The 20,447-nt window shown below is 36.3% G+C and overlaps 1 protein-coding gene across 13 annotated transcripts in view; it reads left to right on the top strand.

Annotated features, from left to right (window-relative positions):
* Positions 1-20,447, top strand: part of CDK12 (cyclin dependent kinase 12) — a 66,407-nt gene that overhangs the window by 20,539 nt on the left and 25,421 nt on the right. For 9 of the 13 annotated variants that reach the window (XM_072938804.1, XM_072938803.1, XM_072938801.1 and 6 more), the window contains exons 7-14: positions 559-615; positions 996-1,097; positions 6,127-6,204; positions 7,786-7,902; positions 8,375-8,506; positions 9,944-10,155; positions 11,569-12,021; positions 15,803-16,220. In XM_072938804.1, coding sequence (XP_072794905.1) covers positions 559-615; positions 996-1,097; positions 6,127-6,204; positions 7,786-7,902; positions 8,375-8,506; positions 9,944-10,155; positions 11,569-12,021; positions 15,803-16,220 — 1,569 coding nt within the window. Of the gene's footprint in view, positions 1-558; positions 616-995; positions 1,098-6,126; positions 6,205-7,785; positions 7,903-8,374; positions 8,507-9,943; positions 10,156-11,568; positions 12,022-15,802; positions 19,724-20,447 lie in introns of those variants that run through there. The other 4 variants (XM_015247915.3, XM_006214242.4, XM_006214243.4 and 1 more) reach the window with 3 other exon arrangements.

Here is a 20,447-nt window from a genome sequence, read left to right as displayed (position 1 = left end):
CTGCGTGACTTATTTTCAAGTAAATTACAGACATCATTACATTTGATCCTAAATACTCTGACAAAAATAATTATTACCTGTTATCTTCTAACATGCAGTCCATATTTTGTATTTTTTCAATTATGTCAAAAATGTCTTTTGTATAGCTAATTTGTTCAAACCACAATCAGTCAAGGATTATGAATTGGGTTAAGTTGTTAGGCCTCTTAAATCTCTTTTAAATCTAGAACAAGCCATTCTTTTTGCCCCAACAGTAAGTATTTAATCTACGATATTCTAGTCACTGTTGATTGCCAAAAAAATAAAAGAAATACTTAGTTAAAGAGTCAAATCCAAAAATATAGTATTAGCCCCCCCCAAAAAAACCCTAAGGCTTTATAAACTTGAGTAGTCAAAGATGTATTCTGAGAGAGTGACCATTAAGAGTAGAACTAAAAGAGCAAAGGTTAAAATTCATATTTGTAATTACTTTAACTCCTAAATTAGCGCTTGACTTTTTAGATGTAATTTGGAGGCTGCTGCTGTTATTTATGGAAACAATTATTTTTTGTTTTACAGTGGGCAGATCAAACTAGCAGATTTTGGACTTGCTCGTCTCTATAATTCTGAAGAGAGGTGAGTCATTCATCAAAACTACATGTGAGAAATAGGGAAGAATTTTTTAAATTCTTGGATATGCTTATATTCTGCAAGTTGCAATAACTGTCAGAATTCCCTAATTTTCTAAATTTGTTACCCACCTGGATTTTAGACAGTAGATTCTATCTAAATTCTTGAATCCACCTTAGACTGAAATAAATCAATCCAAATTGGAATGGGAGTTATTTCTTCATCAACTACTTCTGTCCAGTTTACTTTTATCTGCCAGGTTGCTGTGGAGCTGTTTGATGATCCCATCTTCAATTGGCAGCTATTTTAATTTGCATTTAATTGTACAAGTATTTTTCATAAGAAGCCATTGCAAATTTATGTCATGGTTATGTTTTACATTTCAGCCGCCCTTATACAAACAAAGTCATTACCCTGTGGTACCGACCTCCAGAACTTCTGCTGGGAGAAGAGCGATACACACCAGCAATAGACGTTTGGAGCTGTGGGTAAGGCTTTTTTCACCTTTTCTTTTGTCTGTAATTCACGTAGTGCTGAACTTGTATCCTTTTTTTTATCTCTACATTGGTTTTGGCAGCTTTTCTTTAAATTCAGAAGAATAGGGAAAAACTTTTAGCCAGATTTCAAAAAAAAAAAACTGTTAAATATTTCTTAATATCAGAAACAGTCTTTTTCTTTTTCACATTTCCCTAATTGTCTTTTTTTTTTTAAGCTTACTTTGAATTTAGATCCAAATACATGCAAATAAGGTCCATAGATTGCAATGGATTATCTCAAGTCTTAAGTATAGATTCTCCTTCCATCTTTCTTGGGGTTTTTTTTTTTTTTAGGAGAAACTGGGTCGTTTGCCCTGTAGAGTTTCCTACAATCTGGATTTTGCTGATTGCATCCGCATGGTGATTTTTTAACATGGTTCTCTATTCCTTTTATTTCCTATGGATTGTAGATGAATTCAGGTTTGGTTCCCAACCATCCCCTGCCCCTAAAACTACTTTACAGGTGGTTTTGAGTACTTCTGATGGATCATGTAGTCACTGGTACATCCAAGTTGGGGGTATGAAGCAGTGGGAGCCTCTGCCCAGAGTACAGGCAATAACTGGGTGCATTATCTATTGTTTTTTTTTTTTTTGCAATGTTACTAGCTATTAATGGTCTCTACATCCATTAATTCACTTGTGGTTGTTTTGTGATATGATATTCTAACCATATCATTCTTTTTTGGAATAAAGATAACTTACCTGTTTGACTAACCCTAGGTACAAATGATGTAGAAAAGTTTTAATTGAAGGTTTAATTTTCATTTTATTTACCAATTTTTGAAATAGTGAGGGTTCCTAGTATCAAAGAGGTTATTTTGGGTTTGTTTTTTAGTTTCATTATGCACCCATGGATTTAAGCATACTTGATGGTTTTAATCCATTTAGTTATCATCCTTATTCTTCTTCAAACTGTCCAGTCTTTGGCCAGTGGAAGTTTATTCAGGTTAATTATTTGTACCTTTTGACTTGACCATAGTGGTCTTTGATAGCCTTCATTGATTTCTGATTCCAGACTCATCCTGTTCATTTCCTACCCCAGACCTGGAACTGGCCATTTCTCTAAGGAGCCTTAGTTCCTTTTAGTAGAAAATGGTATTTATAGACCACAGTTTGTGTGTTAGAGGCATAGACATATTAAATGGCATGTTAGTTAATTGTTTCTTATGCTGTATGATTTGTGCATGCGCACTAACTTGGACCTTTACACTTTAGGATTCTGACATACATACTTACCAGTGGAGCATATCACTTTTCCCATTCTTTCTCTCCTCTATTAATGTCATTCTTTAAAAGAAGCACTACAGGAGGGAGGAAGGTATCAGTGGTAGAGTGCATGCTTAGTATGCACGAAATCCTGGGTTCAATCCCCAGTACCTCTGTTAAACAAATAAACCTAGTTACCCTCCCCCCCAAAAAAAACCACACAATAAAGTAAAGGAGAACTCTGCTAAAAAATAATAATAATAAAATCAGTCAATAAAAGAAGCAGTACAGGGATTTTGTTTCAAAATTCAAAAGGGTGATGGAGAAAGAGAGCATGATTTCTGTGGTAGCCTACCTAATTCAAATGAAGCTTTAGTTAAATTTTACTGACTCAAGCTGGGCGTGTTTGTGTTCTGGACTATTTGCTTTAACAGTATTAGCATTTAAATTGTCACAACTAGGCTCTAAAGTTAACGCCCCATTAAGATGCACAAGGAAAGTTCATAGCTCTGTTGGTACTATTTCTGTCTGTGCAACCTGCCACCTCAGTGTAGTAGCAAAGTGTTTATTATATAATGATGTCTTCCCCACCAAAGGACTGGAAACTGAAATAAAAGAAAATTGGAAATTAAAAAGTACAGAAAATTAAAATTTCTTTAAAACTCAATGACTCGTTGAATTGAGATTTTGCTTGACATTTGATGTGTGCTTACTGGTTTGATAATCCATGGTAGTCTTTCTGAAGATATTTTTGTAGGATGTTTCTGACAGAATTGTTGATGGAGCAGTTCAGTTTGAAAATTGGGAGAGACCATAAAAACTAGTACAATAAATTATACCTAGGTCTGGAAACTCAGCTGAGTTTATTCTTTCTGCATATCTTATGTTACCAGTTGTGTTAACACTATATTTGGAATTTGATTTGGCAGTTAATATTAGAAACAGTATTAAATTTTACTTTTACTTTACAACATTGTAAAATGACTGTAATTCAATAAAAAATGTTTAAAAAAATAAATAATAAAATAATAAAAAAATTTTTACTTTTACTTTTCTAGCTCTGGATAAGATTTGAGAGAATACTGAAAGTAGAATTTGTTACTTGAGGTTAACAAATGTTATAAGAAAGGTGCTAATAACTTTAAAAAGTAGATTTGTTTTGCTCTCTCAATTTTTGTCAAGCTAAAGAATTTCAAAGTTAAACTATATACAGTCATCCCTCTGTATCCACAGGGTGATTGGTTCCAGGAGCCCCTGCATCCAAAATCTGGGGATTCTCAAGTCCATTATACAAAAATAGTGTAGTGTTTGCATGTAATCTAGCACACCCTCCCACATGTCCTCTAGTGTACTTTTAATCATCTCTTATTACTTGTAATACCTAATTCAATGTAAATGCTACATAAGTAGTTGTAAATACAATGTAAATCCTGTGTAAATAGTTGCCAGTATGGTAAATTTTAAGTTTTGCCTTTTGGACTTTCTGGAATTTTTTTTCTGAATATTTTCAATTCGTGGCTGGCTTAATCTGTGGATACAGAACCTACAGATGCAGAACGATGAGTATAAATGTTGGTTTAGGGAGCATTTGTAAATAAATCTTATTTCAAAGCACAGACCAGAGAAGAGATTCATAGTCCATTTTTTTCTTTCCCTATTTGTTAAAAAAGGAAGGACTTCAGACACACAAAAAAGTATAGAATATTCATATAATTTTTAAATTTATTTTGAAATAATTTCAAATGTACAGAAAAGGTACTAGAATAGTACAAAGAACTTTAATATAGCCTTTATGCAAATTCACTAATTTTTTTTTATTTTTCACTTGAGGTTTACAATAAACTGTATATTTAAGTTGTATAATTTAAATTTTGACATATTGTATATACCATTGAAATCATCACCACAACCAAGATAATGGTCCCCTCCAAAAGTTGCCATGTGTACCTTTGTAATCCCTCTCTCCTGTCCACACCATACCACTCCAGGCAACCACTGTTGTGCTGTCTATCACTATAGACTGATTTTCATTTCTAGAATTTTATGTAAATGGAATCATACTGTATATGCTCTGTTTTCCTCTGGCATGTTTTACTCAGCATAATTATTTTGAGATCATTCACGTTAGATCCACTAATTTTTAACACTTTGCCATGTTTGCTTTTACATTCATGTGTGTGTATATTATATGGTATGTGTATATATAATATATGTGTACATATATAATACAATATACAGTATGCACATAGATTAAAATGTTTGTGTTTATATATACATACACCATATCTTTTTCCAGAACTATTTGAAAGTAGTTATGTATATCATGCTCCTTTCCCTCTTAATAGTTAATGTACGTTTCCTAAGAACAAAGATCCTCTTTAATATAATCACAGTATAATTATCAAATTCAGGAGATTTAACATTGATACACTATATTTAATAGAGTACTTTGACCTATATTTCATACTGTAATTTTGTCAGTACCCTCATAATGTCCTAGAAACAATACCTCACCCAATAGAGCATGCAATCCAGTGTCAAATATTACATTTAGTTGTCAGTCTTTAATCTGGGACAGTTCCTTAGCCTTTATTTGTTTTGATTTTGGCTGGAATATTCCATAGGTATTCTTTTTAAAGTATAGTTGATTTACAGTATTTTAGTTTCAGGGGTACAACATAGTGATTCAGAATTTTTGTAGATTATACTCCATTTAAAGTTATTATAAAAGATTGACTGTATTCCCTGTGCTGTAAAATGTATCCTTGTAGCTTATGTATTTTATGCATAGTAGTTTGTACTGCTTAATCCCCTACCCCTATTTCACTGCTCCCCCCTTCCCTCTCTCCTCTGGTAACCACTAGTTTTTTCTCTTTATCTATGAGTCTGTTTCTATTTTGTTATATTCATTCATTTTATTTTTTAGATTCCACATATAAGTGATAACATTACAGTATTTGTCTTTCTCTGCCTGAGTTATTTCACTAAGCATAATACCCTCTAGGTCCATTCATGTTGTTACAAGTGGCAGAATTTATGGTCTTTTTTTTTTTAATTTCGTAAGTGTTCTTTTTAAGGTATCACATTTGTACTTACATGAACCCTGTTTGCCTCTTATGATGATGTTAATTTTGGTCACTTGTTTAAAATGTTGTCTTTTCTCCTCACTTAAATAGTTACCAGTTTTCCTCTGTAATTAGTAATTTGTGGAGCGATATTTGGAGACTATGTAAATATGCCAGTATAGCTTTGAAAGGCCTTTTTTTAAATGGTTAAGTTTGTTTCAGCATAATATATTTGAAAGTCCTGTTGAAACTGATCCTGGATGATGACAATAAACTTTTCTTTACAAATACATTGCCAAGAAGGCTGTAATACAATGCACATTCTGTAGAGCAGATGAATGAAAAACCTAATAGTCTCTTTATTGAAACTGCTGAACATCTTTGTAAAATTGAAGTGTGGGTTTTTTTAGTATTTAATTATTTCCTTAATTTACAGTGGAATTGATAGAAAAGGACTCTTGACTCCTTTCCTCAGCTTATAGGCTGTCCTTAATAGGTAGCAAGAGTTTGATCTACCAGCACATTTAAATCCTTTATACTATTTCCACTGCAGGAAATATTTTCTTTTATAAAACTCAGGCACTGAGTTTTGGAGCTTATTTAAAACATGGTATACCACGCATCCTGATATACTGTAAAAGTTTATTGAGACACACTTTAATTTGACTCCAGGGATTTCTCTCCTGACCTCTCAATTTTACTCTTTGTAGATGCATCCTTGGGGAACTGTTCACAAAGAAGCCTATTTTTCAAGCCAATCTGGAACTGGCTCAGCTAGAACTGATCAGGTACATCTATGCATGTGCTCTGAATGCCCAGGTGAGATAGGTAATCTTGTCCTCTAATTTCTAACATTTCAATCATTCTACTAAATGACTTTATGCTCCTTATGTCCAAGTAAGTTTCTCTTCACTCAGTCAGGTTTATCATGTATTTTGTCATGGGCTATATATGGAAAGAAGTTGTATTCCACCTACTTCTTAGGTCTTTCTTTGCATATTTTTAATTAGTTCTTGTAGGAATTTTTTTTTATTTTATTTTAAAAGTAAAACGGTGTTTCCAGAAGACATCTCATATTGACCTCATAATTTTAGTGGGGGAGAGTCCTTCAACCCCATACCACTCAACTTCAATTTTTAGAAACCCCAGTAGGTGGGGCCAGGAACTTATAAACTAGGTCCTACTTGCCTGCAGTGCCCTGGTAGTGGGTTCCTCGGCTCAGATAATGTGTTCCTGCTCTTCTTCTTCTTTTTTTTTTTTTTAACATTTTTTATTGATTTATAATCATTTTACAATGTTGTGTCAAATTCCAGTGTTCAGCACAATTTTTCAGTCATTCATGGACATATACACACTCATTGTCACATTTTTTTTCTCTGTGATTTATCATAGCATTTTGTGTATATTTCCCTGTGCTATACAGTGTTTATTAGTTCTTCATATAAAAGCATGCCACTTTCAGGGGGAGGGCATAGGTCAGTAGGTAGAATGCATGCCTGGCATATGTGAGGTTCTGGGTTCAACCCCTAGTGCTGTCATTTAAAAAAAAAATTAAATAAATAAATAAATACAACCTAATTAACTCCCTCCTCCAAAATATTTTTAAAGAAAATTTTTTTAAAAAGCATGCTGTTTCAGGATTGCTGTTCTGTTCTTTCTTAGGTTAGATTAAGATCAAATTTATTCAGCCTGTCTATAACAAATTCCTTTCTCTGTCAAACTTCAGGATTCAGATATAAATAAGATAGGTCTCTGCCTTCAAAGAGCTCAGAATTTAGTAAGTGATATAGCATGTAAACATATTTATAAAAGAGCCTATAATAGAGGATTTGGGGAAGGTCTGGGGTTGGGATGGAATTGGGTTTTGTTTTGTTTTCAATATGGTTAAAGGGAAGAATACAACAGGCTAATGTAGACGTTTTAAAAGGTGGTATATAGCTCTGTTTACTATGCGGTAAACTCAGTTTTTCATCAGAATTCTAGTCTTAGGCTCTCTTCTGCCAGTTTTCCCTTTAGGACATTATAGGACTAGCTGAACTCTTTGAAATTAATGCTAATTGATCAGAACAAAATTGATAATGAACACCTTTGTGGAAGATTAAAAACATGTTTCGCAAAACCAAATATATGGATCATTTTGGACTACTGTGCCAGTATTTTCTCTTCACTATCTTGTAACCATTTTTTCTGTCCTATTCCTTCCGTCCTTACAGCAGTGAGGTCAGGTTTTACCTTTCTGCATGCCTTCTAATTTAATAAGTCAAGATTCCCTAGACCTCAGGAGGTAATAATTTCTGCTTCTAGAATCTCTGGTCTTTATGATGCTGATTCACTCACTTCCTTGTTCTTACTTTTTGCTTTGTTTTCAGTCGACTCTGTGGTAGCCCTTGTCCAGCTGTGTGGCCTGATGTTATCAAGCTGCCCTACTTCAATACAATGAAACCGAAGAAGCAATATAGAAGGCGCCTACGAGAAGAATTCTCTTTGTGAGTTTGACAAATATGTACATCTAATTTCTGTGTTTGGCTGTTGTTAGGCTTGACTTTTCCTGTCATAGGGAGTTAATACTGTTCCAATTTATTATGACAGCACATCATAGGAAAACACTTTATTTTTGAGCAGTGTGAGTTTTATCATAGCCCTTTTGTAATTTTCTCTTACGAAGGCCTTAGATGATAGGAAACCATTTTATTTTGAACAATATATGTGTTTTCTCATAGTCTTTTTGATCTTCCTAAGACAAAAAGAGCAATGGCTGGCTTCTTGTTTTCTATCTGTATTTTTATTGCATTTTTAAAATCTTGTGTAGAAGCAAATTTGCTTGCTTGTCTAGCCAGGATGCAACTCCCTTCCCATAGTTTTACATGAAGCTGGAAATTGAGAGACTTTGGACACAAGGTTACAGGTTTGAGCCTGTGGGTCATTGTGAACTTGTTCTTTCTCTCTTCCTTTCCACAGCATTCCTTCAGCAGCACTTGATTTACTGGACCACATGCTGACACTAGATCCTAGCAAGCGTTGCACAGCCGAGCAGACCCTACAGAGTGACTTCCTTAAAGATGTTGAGCTCAGCAAAATGGATCCTCCAGAGTAAGTGCTGGTGGCCATGTAGTGACCCCAGACCTCCCCTAGGCCTCAGGATATGAGAAACTCAAAATAATAGGTTTTTTAAAAGGAACTACAATGGCTAAGTACCAAATAGAGAGATGTCTTTGAGTATTATGGTTGATAAGAGCTTTATTGCTTTATGTTTTCTTTTTAAACAAGGATTAGATTTAGGTATGATATTTGCTCTAAATGGACTCAAGCTATCTTCTTTTATCCGTGGATCCCCAGCATATTGCTTCTGTGAAAGTATTCCTTATAGTTTTTGCTCTTAACCATTTCATCTTCTTGAATTCCCCGTGGTGACCATGCATATCTCACTTGCAAGGGCAATCCTAATTTTAAATAGTTTGTCTCTTTACCAGGCCATTTGTCCTAAATTTTGATATAGAAAACATAGTCTTTGTATGTGTCTTTCTTCCATCAGAATCTTACAAATTTCCTGTATTGTATAGGATCCTCAGAGGTTCTATATTCATATCTCACATTCTGACAGATAAGAAGTCTTTGACTGTCACTGACAGCGTATCAGACTTTGGGGGCATTTCTTTCTTAGAGAAACACTATGTATCTTCAATGCATGGAATGTTAGTGCATGAACAGGTAGTAACTACAGATCTGATTATTCCAAAGAAATGTCTAAATTCATTTGTTGTATTTGAATTTTGATATATTGAATGTGGCTGGAAATACATAAGCTTTTAGTGAAAATTGGAAACTCTTGTTAATAGAGAAATTTTGGGTGTGGTAATCTTTATTATAGTAAGATTGACCTAGTTGGAATTATATACATTATTGAGTATAGGAGTATCTGTAAATATATTAAATATACTGATAAACCCCACAAATGAAAATATTCAGTCAAGGAAATTCAGTGGGCAGAAAGAAAAAGAACCAGTCTTTTGGTCCTCACAGACCACGTAACACATAAATTGATTTTACACAGAGGTGATTAAATCATGATATACTTGTGTGGCGTCAAGATTTAAATTACCACCTTGCCTGGACTTTTTGTGGATATTAACAAGGCAGTCATCTCTGTCCTGTTTATTCCCAACTGAATTTTGACCAATAAAGGTCTCCCTTATTCTTATTATGGCAAGCAAGAATGGTTATAAAACTTAACTATTTGACTGGAATATGGGCATTTATATAGCAGGTGTTTCTTTGGTATTAGCAAGATCCTTCTTTCTCATTGTAGGTAGAAATCCTTTGGGCTTTTGGACTTATTTTCTGAAGCTACCATATGCCATGATTCTATTTCACTGCTGCTATCTGTTTACTAACTTTTCTGGTTATTTTTATATTTTCCTTATCCTTTCCATTTCCCTCTGTTCTTTGCCTTCCCATTTTAATCTTTATTCCTCCATGCACTCACTACCACATTCCCACACATTTCCTCTTTGCTTTGTCTTTTTTCAGCCTCCCCCACTGGCAAGATTGCCATGAATTATGGAGTAAGAAACGGCGACGGCAGCGACAAAGTGGTGTTTTGGTAGAAGAGCCACCTCCACCGAAAGCCTCTCGAAAAGAAACTATCTCAGGGACAAGTGCTGAGCCTGTGAAGAATAGCAGCCCAGCACCACCTCAGCCTGCTCCTGGCAAGGTGGAACCTGGGACTGGGGATGCAATAGGTCAGTGCTGGCTCCATGAGCCTTTGTGCTTTTGTTAAGCACTTGGCAGGTTTTGAAGGTCAATTGCAAGGATTTGTGTGTATGTTTTAGTTTTTAGCCATTGAAGTGTTAATAAAGAGGTTATAGGGGGAGGTATAGCTCAAGTGGTAGAGTGCATGCTTAGCATGCATGAGGTCCTGGGTTCAATCCCCAGTACCTCCTCTAAGGATAAATAAACAAACAAACAAACCTAATTACCTCCCCCAACCAAAAGAAAAAAAAAGTATAATAAAGAAGTTAGTGTCCTTATTATAGGGAGAAGGAGATAAACCCAGTTTTGTACACATGGTCTTGGAAATTTACAATTGATCATTTTTTCTTCCTGAATACCATATCTCAATTCGACGTGTGGTATAAATCAGTGAGTTAGGTAAGCAGAATTTAAGGTTAGTTTACCCATGGCTCCCTAACACATAATTTGGAGCCCTGTTTATGTTAGATTTGATAAGACCTTCTTAGAATTTAATCATGTTAAATCACAGTTGCTGAATGTAGTTAGTTCTGTAGACTGTTATTTGATCTAAATATATTCAAAACTACAATACTTAATTATTATAAATAATAAAGTATGGATTAAAGACTTAAACATAAGACAAGACACAGTAAACCTCCTAGAAGAAAATACAGGCAAAACATTATCTCACATACATATCAGCAATGTTCTCCTAGGGCAGTCTACCCAAGAAATAGAAATAAAAGCAAAAATAAACAAATACGACCTAATTAAACTTACAGGCTTTTGCACATCAAAGGAAACCATAAGCAAAACAAAACAACAACCTACGGAATGGGAGAAAATACTTGCAAAAGATGAAACTGACAAAGGCTTGATCTCCAGAATATATAAACAGCTCGTACGACTTAATAGGAAAAAATAATAATGTAGTTCTCCTTTGGTAGAACCATTTTTTCTGAACTACAGCTATTCTTTCCTTGGCTCACTTTTCCTTCCTTGTCCACCTACAAGTGTGGTTTTCAATGCTGGCTGCACATTAGAATCATCTAAGAAGCTTTAAACAGGAACACCCCCTAACAGTTGCCAGATCTCTAGGGATGGGACCTGAGGCTTCTGAATTTTAAAATCTCATGTATTCTGATGTATAGTAAGGATTGAAAATCACTGACCTTGAAGAATATAGATAAAATGAAATCACTTTTACTCACAATATAGAAATGTTTTAATTAGTCCCTGTGTCTTTAAGTGAAAATATAAAGAATAACAAATGTGTCATGACAGTTTTGAGGCATGAAAAATGAGACATTCAAAATAAAACTTCGTTCATTGGATATTATAAGTTGCTATTGCCAGCTGAAGAAGGCAAAGGTCCTTGCCCTGCCTCATCCTCTTCTATTGGCTCCACTGTCTCTCCACAGGCCTCGGTGACATCACACAGCAGTTGAATCAAAGTGAATTGGCAGTGTTATTGAACCTGCTGCAGAGCCAAACCGACCTGAGCATTCCTCAGATGGCACAGCTGCTTAACATCCACTCCAATCCAGAGATACAGCAGCAGCTGGAGGCCCTGAACCAATCTATCAGTGCCCTAACAGAAGCCACTTCCCAGCAGCAGGACTCAGAGCCTATAGCCCCAGAGGATTCTTTGAAGGAAGCACCCCCTGCCCCAGTGGTCCAACCTTCAGCAGAACAGACAACCCCTGAAGCTTCAAGCACACCAGCTGACATGCAGAATATGTTGGCAGTTCTCTTGAGTCAACTGATGAAAACCCAGGAGCCAGCAGGCAGCCTGGAGGAAAACAGCAGTGACAAGAACAGTGGGCCACAGGGACCCCGAAGAACTCCCACAATACCACAGGAGGAGGCAGCAGGTAAACAGACCGGTCATGAATCTCATTGAGCTCAGGTGCTGTTGATCCTCTTAAAAATCTTTAACATTTTCTTTTTCACATCAGTGGCCTCGGTTTCAGTTTTTCTGTAACCTAGTCTCCAGGAGAACATAGCACCAAGTGATGTATTTCTTGCCCAGCTTCTTTTATTTAAGTCTGAAAGCTTCTCAAATCACCTTTCATATACTGATTGTTTTTCCGTTTCCTAGGAGGTAGGTAAGTAAAGTCCCTGTATTCTCACTCAAGGAAACCACAGCCATAGCTAGTGATGCATCTTGATCCACTGTGTGTGGTGGCCAACTAGTACTAGTACTTGAAAATCTGCCTTCCAAACAAACCATTATCAGATTGTACAGTCCGTACTCTAGTATAGTGGATGCTGGTTATCAGAGTCTTGATGGAAAGATACGGTCAAGAAAGCTCTAATAAAATATCATTGTTAATCTCCTGAAGAATAATTTTGGAAGATTGCCAAGTAGATAATTAACACCATACATTTCTTTTCCAAAAAATAGGATATAAAAATGATTCCTTTAAACCTGTGTCCCTGAAAGAGATAATTAAATGGACCCCAGATTAGGAATTGAGCACTATTTTTTTTTAATCTGAAAAGAAGAAATATGTTATACCTTGATTTCACATGACCACAGCATGCAATTTATTAGAGAGAAAAGATGTGTAAATTTTCTGATCAATTCTGATTCACAGTCTTGTAAAATCTTTGCTTATCTGAAAAGTGTTTTCAACTCCTTGGAAATCTTGGCTGTCCATGAAGACCCCATGAATTGGGAATGAGAAGCGGTGTAAGGTTGATGGGGTACACTAACCTTCAACTTGTAGAATGCTATTTACATTTCATATGGGATGGTTCAGAGATTATATGCCTGTTTCCACTGGTATGGGGTCAAAATTATAAGCTATTTATCATGGTAAAGTTTTTTAAAGCTGGAAGGTGACATAAATAAAATGAACCCCCTTACTTCATAGATAGGGAAACTGCAGTCCAGGAAGTTTAAGTAAGCCTGCTTATGGTCTCACTGCTGGAATCATATTATTGGCAGAGGCAGAACTAGAATTCCTGTACTTTCTTAATGTGTTTCTTTTTAATGTGTTTCTTAACTTATTTTGCTATTCTGTCATAACAATTCCAGTTGTATTTAAGAGACTCTGGGACATGGAATAACAGAGAAAGCAAATGTAGAATTAAAGCAGGCCTCTTTGTCTCATCTCTTATACCCTCCTCCCCCTCACCACTACCCACTTCCAGCCTTCCGCCCCCCAAAAAACTGCTATAATCAAAATACCTGAAAGAAGTGGTTCAGATTAAATAGCATAGTGATCAAAAGAAATTCACCCAATAATGGAGCCAACAAGCTATCGGCCAAATGATGAAATCAAACTAAAATTAAGGCCTGGCTCATGGCCAGAAATTGTTGATTTACTTTTCAGAGGAGAATAAAAATGCCATTCCTAATTACTATAGTCATTTTTGGATTATCCAGTTGGTGTGTCTTCTATGTCTCTCCTATTCTTGTTTCTCCCCTGCTACCTCTCATTTGGCCATTTTACTGTTCATTAGCACTTCCACCAGAGGGCAGACTGAATAAGCCAGAGAAAGTAGAAATCTATCACTTTGGCTACTATTTAGCTACTCTATACTTGTTGCGAAAGGGTTGTGGTTGAAATCTAATGATTTTAAATTGTTTGTATATTTCGTTAATACCTCCTGCCATTAGTATAGACTATTAAGGATTGGCAATATTGTTAACACTTTGAATCTTACAGCGGAATTTTTTTTAATGTGATCTTTATTTTTAATTCTCTTAAGTTTTGTTAACCTTTAATAGTTCTTTACAACCCATCTGCCTTTGCTATTTTGAAATAGTTTTCCTCCTCTCTTACATGTGAAAGAATTTCAGCTCAAGAATTAGTTCTGTTGAAACACAAATAGGCTATTTACATAAAAGGCAAAGTTTAAGTATGAAAAGTAGTATAGCTGAAAGGGTGTAAGTTTAGCTTTGTTTACTTCTGCAGTTAGGCATTTATAAAGTTGTTTGTCCTCAGTATTGGAAAAAACCTGGTGTCCGTGTCATGAATAGTCCAAAAATACTTCTAAAAATAAATAGTACTATGATGTTCTTATGTAATGAGATATGTAGTGTTGACTGCAAAAAGCTCTGAAATCTGTAGATGTTTGTAGTCTGGTTAGCTCTCCTTTTTCAGGATGTCTGCTTTTCAGGTTGTGAGTTTTCCATAGCTAATTTTTTGTCTTTTAATTCGGTTTTCCCTACCACCTTGTCAACCAGTCAGTTTATTAACAAGTAATTTGAGTGGGTCCTGTATATAGGATGACCTTTTACTGTCCTGGTTTTAAAACTGAAAGTTAGCAACCTGGGAACCCCCTCAGTCCCAGGCAAATTAGGACTGTTGTTCACCCTACTTGTATGTTACATATATATAGCACCTGGCCTTATCCTCCCACTGCACAACAGTTTTATAGTGTTTTCAGAGTACTTTCATCTGCACGCTAAGGGTATTCTTACTTTACTGATCGTCTTTACAAAATATAATTGTGGTAAATATGCTACCAAAATGCCTAATTATAACAAAACTATTTTTGGCTTGCTTGAGTAATGACTATATTGCTAGCTCAGATAATAAAAAATTGACTATATGGACATTTAAAAATATACTTCCATAGGGAACACAAAAATCAGTCATTTGGAAGGTATCCCAGAACTTTAAACCTTTTCTTCAGCAGGATGACTCCCAATTCTCTAAAGGCACATTCTGGCTGTACTTGATTTTGTATATCGTCAAACTCATGCCATTTTACATCTCTACTTCTTCCTTGACAGAAGTTCATTATCAAATAGTGATTGCCATGGTTACGCAAATTAATCCAGCAGTGGGGGACAAAATAGGGAGTAGTTCTAGTAAGATCTTTGGAAAGACAGAGTGTAGTATTAGTTCAATACATTTATAAATACACATCTCTTGTCATTGTCTCCAAGATAAACAGATGTTTATCAATAGCCTATTCTGCACGATATTGTATTGTGGTTTTTTATAATCACTCTAACATAGGAAACTGAATGACAAGACAGTATGGTGGTTAATATCCTTTTTTTCAGAATGTGATTATGAGGAAAAGGGACTGAAGTTTGGAGAAGCAAGTGTATGTTTATACATGACAACAATGAAAGGTTTTTACTTCATTTCATCTCTCCTGTATATTCTTAAAGTTCTATTTCAGGTGTTAACCTTAATATCATCAATTGTTCTGTAAAATGTGTTAGCTAAGTCCATATAAGGTCTCCTTTTGTACAGCAAGATTATGTCCTAGAAATGTGACCACAGCTTATGTATTGTTCCTTCTCATCTTCCTTCTCTCTACTTTATTTTCATTAATATTTTGCTCCAACAGCAAAAAAGGGGCGGGGAGGCTGCCAGCAGCCTACATATTAGAACAATTCCTTAAGAAAGAAATTGGAGGAAATCTCAGACAAAAATCAGGGCAGTCATTTGAAACATATGATTTTACACCAGCTGTTAGATCCAGAATGCAACTGTTTTACGTAATCACTTGATTTTATTTATAAATTGCCATTTCCTGATTCCAAGGTTTTATTCTTTATATATATATATTTGGTTACTTGTATTGATATTTGTTTATGTTGGTCAGAGTGTGTGTGTGTGTGTTCGTGCTTATAATCACATGTGATTTTTAAGATGGTGTTTAAAAGAAGTAACCCTTCCACAGCATGTCCTCCTCACATTCTTCCACCAGAGAAGAGGCCCCCTGAGCCCCCCGGACCTCCACCGCCGCCACCTCCACCCCCTCTGGTTGAAGGCGATCTTTCCAGCGCCCCCCAGGAGTTGAACCCAGCCGTGACAGCCGCCTTGCTGCAACTTTTATCCCAGCCTGAAGCAGAGCCTCCTGGCCACCTGCCACATGAGCACCAGGCCTTGAGACCAATGGATTACTCCACCCGACCCCATCCCAACAGGACTTATGGAAACACTGATGGGCCTGAAACAGGGTTCAGTGCCACTGACACTGATGAACGCAACTCTGGTCCAGCCTTGACAGAATCCTTGGCCCAGACCCTGGTGAAGAACAGGACCTTCTCAGGCTCTGTGAGCCACCTTGGGGAGTCCAGCAGTTACCAGGGCACAGGGTCAGTGCAGTTCCCAGGTGACCAGGACCTCCGTTTTGCCAGGGTCCCCTTAGCATTACACTCAGTGGTCGGGCAACCATTCCTGAAGGCTGAGGGAAGCAGCAACTCTGTGGTACATGCAGAGACCAAATTGCAAAACTATGGGGAGCTGGGGCCAGGAACCACTGGGGCCAGCAGCTCAGGAGCAGGCCTTAACTGGGGGGCCCCAGCTCAATCTTCTGCTTATGGAAAGCTCTATCGGGGGCCTACCAGAGTCCCTCCAAGAGGGGGAAGAGGGAGAGGAGTTCCTTACTAACCCAGAGACTTCATTGTCTTCAAAGATTCCTTCCCTATCCATCCTTCCATCCAGTCCTCTGAACCTTTAATGAAATCATTTGCCAGAGCGAGGTAATCATCTGCATTTGGCTACTGCAAAGCTGTCTGTTGTATTCCTTGCTCACTTGCTACTAGCAGGCGACTTATAAAATAGTGATGTTGGCACCAGTTCCCCCTGGATGGGATGGGCTATAGCTAGAACATTTACTTCAACTCTACCTAGTACATATAAGTAGAGAATGTGGAGAGGGTCATTAAACTGAAAAGTAAATGTTTTATTAGTTCATTGCCTGCACTTCTTGAGCAGAAGAAAAAGAGAACAGTTTGAATTTTGAGATGGCTCAGGAGAGAGTCTGTTTAGGTTTTTAAAGTTTTGGGTTGTTTTTTTTTTTTTAATGGTTTCTTATTTTTGAATTTAGGTGGTTGTGTTTTTTTTGTTGTTGTTTTTTAAGAGAATAATGTTCACAGAATTTGAGCTGCTCTTAGGCTTTTGCTATAAGGGAAACAGAGTGACTGGCAGATTTAAATAAATGTTTCCTTTTTCTCCACCATCTCACATTTTTGCTTTCAAGTGAAAATGAACTCTTTTTGTCCCCCATTGAGCATCTTGAACATACCTTTTTTCCAAATAAATTGCTCATCCTTAAAGTTTGTTTCACTTTGAGAAAAGACATGCCCCCTCTCCCTGCACGTGAAGCAGGTTGTAGAAATTGGCATTCTTGGGCAAGTAGGTAGACTTTACCCTATCTCTTCCCTTTTTTACCCCAGCCTTATAGACTTTCTCTTTCTCTCTCTCTGTCTCTCTTTTTGAGGCATTTGTTTGGAAAAAATTAATTGTTGAGATGCCCAAGAACCTGGGATAAATCTTTACTTTTTTTGAAATAAAGGAAAGGAAATTCAAACTCCTATATTGTTCTCTGTAACTCTTCAATTCTGAAATGGGTTTTTGTTTTTTTTTTAAACCATGTTCTGATGGCGAAGTTGATTTATAGACAGCCTAGGGCATTGCTGCTGAGCTAGGGTTAGAGATGATGCCTCCATACCTAGAGGGCTAGTAAGAGCAGTTAGCATACTGTTTACACATATATTTTTATGTCAAAAAAGCCTTTGAAACAGAGCATTGTAATATTGTCAAAGAGAAAAAAAGTCCTGAAAATACATGGAAATGTAACTTAGTTTAGGGTGGATATTTTTCTGAAGATGTATCACTACCTGAGACCTTTTTTAAAAAATAATTTTAAAAGAGCAGACCATGAGAAAGAACAGTATTGACATATACACATTTCAGCCTGTATACTCTGCCAATTCTTTTAGGGATTTTCCTCCAGAGAGATTTGATTTTGGTTTTAGTAAAAGGGGTTAAATTATGACTTCATGGCAAGAATTTTGCCTTATTATAAACAGGAAATGGAAGAGGGAAAGGCTTTCAGGGTGGGATAACTTGGGAGGCTTCTCATTCTGGCTTCCATTTCTATGTGAGTACCAGCATATAATGTGTTTTAAAAACATACACATTTATATAAATTATCTGCACAGACTTAGACCTTTTGAGAAACATAGGTTAGCCCCCTTTTATGAAGAAACAGCAAATATGCTTCAGCATCTTGGAGAATAGTTTTCAGAACACAAGTTTCATGTTCCAATGCCAAGTTCTTATATTAAAAAATAAACACTACTTGTAAGAAAGGTGCACTAATAAAAAAAAAAAACCTTTAAAGAAATGAAAGAAGAATCCTCTTCTGATACTTACGTGAAGACTATTTTCCCCTGTTACTGAAATAGGCATATATCCGGTGTGTGTATTTCTTTATTATTCTCTGGGTTTTGGTCTGGCCTTGCCCTCAGGGCCAAACATTGATTAAAAAGAACCTTCTGGCCATTTTGGCATTGATGGCTTTTTATACCAGTGTGTCCAATTAGATTTGCTAGGCTCACTGACATGCTATTGGTAAATTACATTAAAGTTCATCTGAACCTTTTGTCTGTTGACTACTTAGTCTTCAGACATGGGCCTTTGTATCTTAGAATATTTGAATTTGAGGCATTGGGCCCCACTCTCCCATTTTTTATTAAAGAATTTAAGCCTGGGATACTTTCGAAAGTATCCAGTGAAAAAAAATTGGTTTCCTAACAAATATGAATAAAACCTCCACATATTTTGATTGTATTTTGGTTATCAGCAGTCATCAATAATGTTTTTCCCTCCCCAACCCTTATTTTTAATTATGCCAAATATTCTAAATAATATACTTAAGTCTCCATTCCCCCATCCCTACTACTAGGGAAGGGGGTGAGTGTGTGTGTGAGAGTGTGTGTGTGTGTGTGTGTGTGTGTGTGTAATCCCATCTCACCCCACCCTATTTTGGGAGTCTAATCTTTAAAGAGGAAAAAAGTTTGATAACTATTTCTAAAAGCAGAGGGACAAAGAAATTCATTTAAATATCCTGGAATCTGGGGAGGAAGAAAAGGTATTTGTTAATTTTCAGTTATGTTATCTATAAATGTGATGGAAGTAAAGTTTTGGCAGAATTTCTACTTGACTATCAGAAAATTACCAACCCAATTAATTATATTCAAATGTGGCTTTGGTTTTGTTTTAATTATTGTACCATGGGAGATATTAAGTCCATTAAATACATTATTTTGAACAGATGAGAAATCTGATTCGCTTCCTGAATGAGAGGCAAAACTAGTTTGACCATGACCATTTTTGTGGTTTAGAAAACAAATTTGCTTGACCCAGTTTCCTTAGTTTTTTTCTTCAACTGTCCATAGGAATGATAAGGATTTGAAAACATCAGATCTAGATGTTTAAAAGCAGGGCAGTTAGCACAGATTTGTAAGTAGGACTTCTGTTAATTTATGCCATAGGCATCATCCAACCACTTTGTGTATGTGTGTGTGTGTGTGTGTGTATGTGTGTATAATATACATATATAGTTACAGTACTAAAATGGTTACCAGCAGGTTTTGAGAGAGAATGCTGCATCAGAAAAGTGTCAGTTGCCACCTCATCCTCCCTGATTTAGGTTTCTGACACTATGTTCCTTTCTCTCTCTTGTTTTTGCCCCCTATCGGGTTTACCTTGTCTATGTACAGATATTTTGTAATATATTAAATTTTTTCTTTCAGTTTATAAAAATGGAAAATGGAGATTGGAAAATTAAATATTTCCTGTTACTATACCACTTTTGCTCCATTGCATTTACTTCTTAATCTGTACCCTTTGAGCAGATTTAATTATGTATAGAGGGCATTTTTCCTCCACTTTATCCTAAGGGTTCTTTGTCTCAGAATCTCTGTAGACCTATAAATCACCCAAAAAAAAAAAAAAAGTTCTCAGGTTTCAAGGAGGTGCTTCAAAACACTAGACTAGGAACTAGAGAATAAAGAGTTGGGGGAAACCATAACATGTGATTTTTAAAAGCAGAAAAACAGCTGTACAAAAGTAATACGGTGCCAGGCCAGCAAAAGGGTTGAGCTTCATGTACCCTGACTCCTCCTGAAAGGAGAGGTAAGTGGGTTTGAGCTCAACTGTCGTCCAGAGAAGTTGGTAAGAGGCTGTTCAGACCAAAAAATAGTCTCTTAAATCAGAAACCTCACCCCCACACCAGTTCCTGTGCTGCCATGAGTAGGGTCAGCATGGGGATGGATTAGTGTTCCTAGCTCTGTTGAGATTTCCTGATGTATTGCCAATCCAGGAAGTAAGTCAGGGTTCATAAGGGTAAAATTCCTATTGTCTCCAAAATCTTTTCCTGTCTCCACATGAGGAGAAAATTGCTTTCTCTTTTTCATGGCTTAGGACACTGAGGACTAACCTTTCCCTTGTAGTATGTGCTGCAATCCTGCTAGTTATGACATAAGTAGACAGAGAATAGGGGGGGAAAAAAGGCATCAGGAGACAGGAAGAGG

The sequence above is a fragment of the Vicugna pacos genome, chromosome 16 (genome assembly GCF_048564905.1).
Source record: "Vicugna pacos chromosome 16, VicPac4, whole genome shotgun sequence".
Taxonomy (NCBI): Eukaryota; Metazoa; Chordata; class Mammalia; order Artiodactyla; family Camelidae; genus Vicugna; species Vicugna pacos.
The sequence above is the reverse complement of the archived record's forward strand: the minus strand, read 5'-3'. Positions and strand labels throughout refer to the sequence as shown.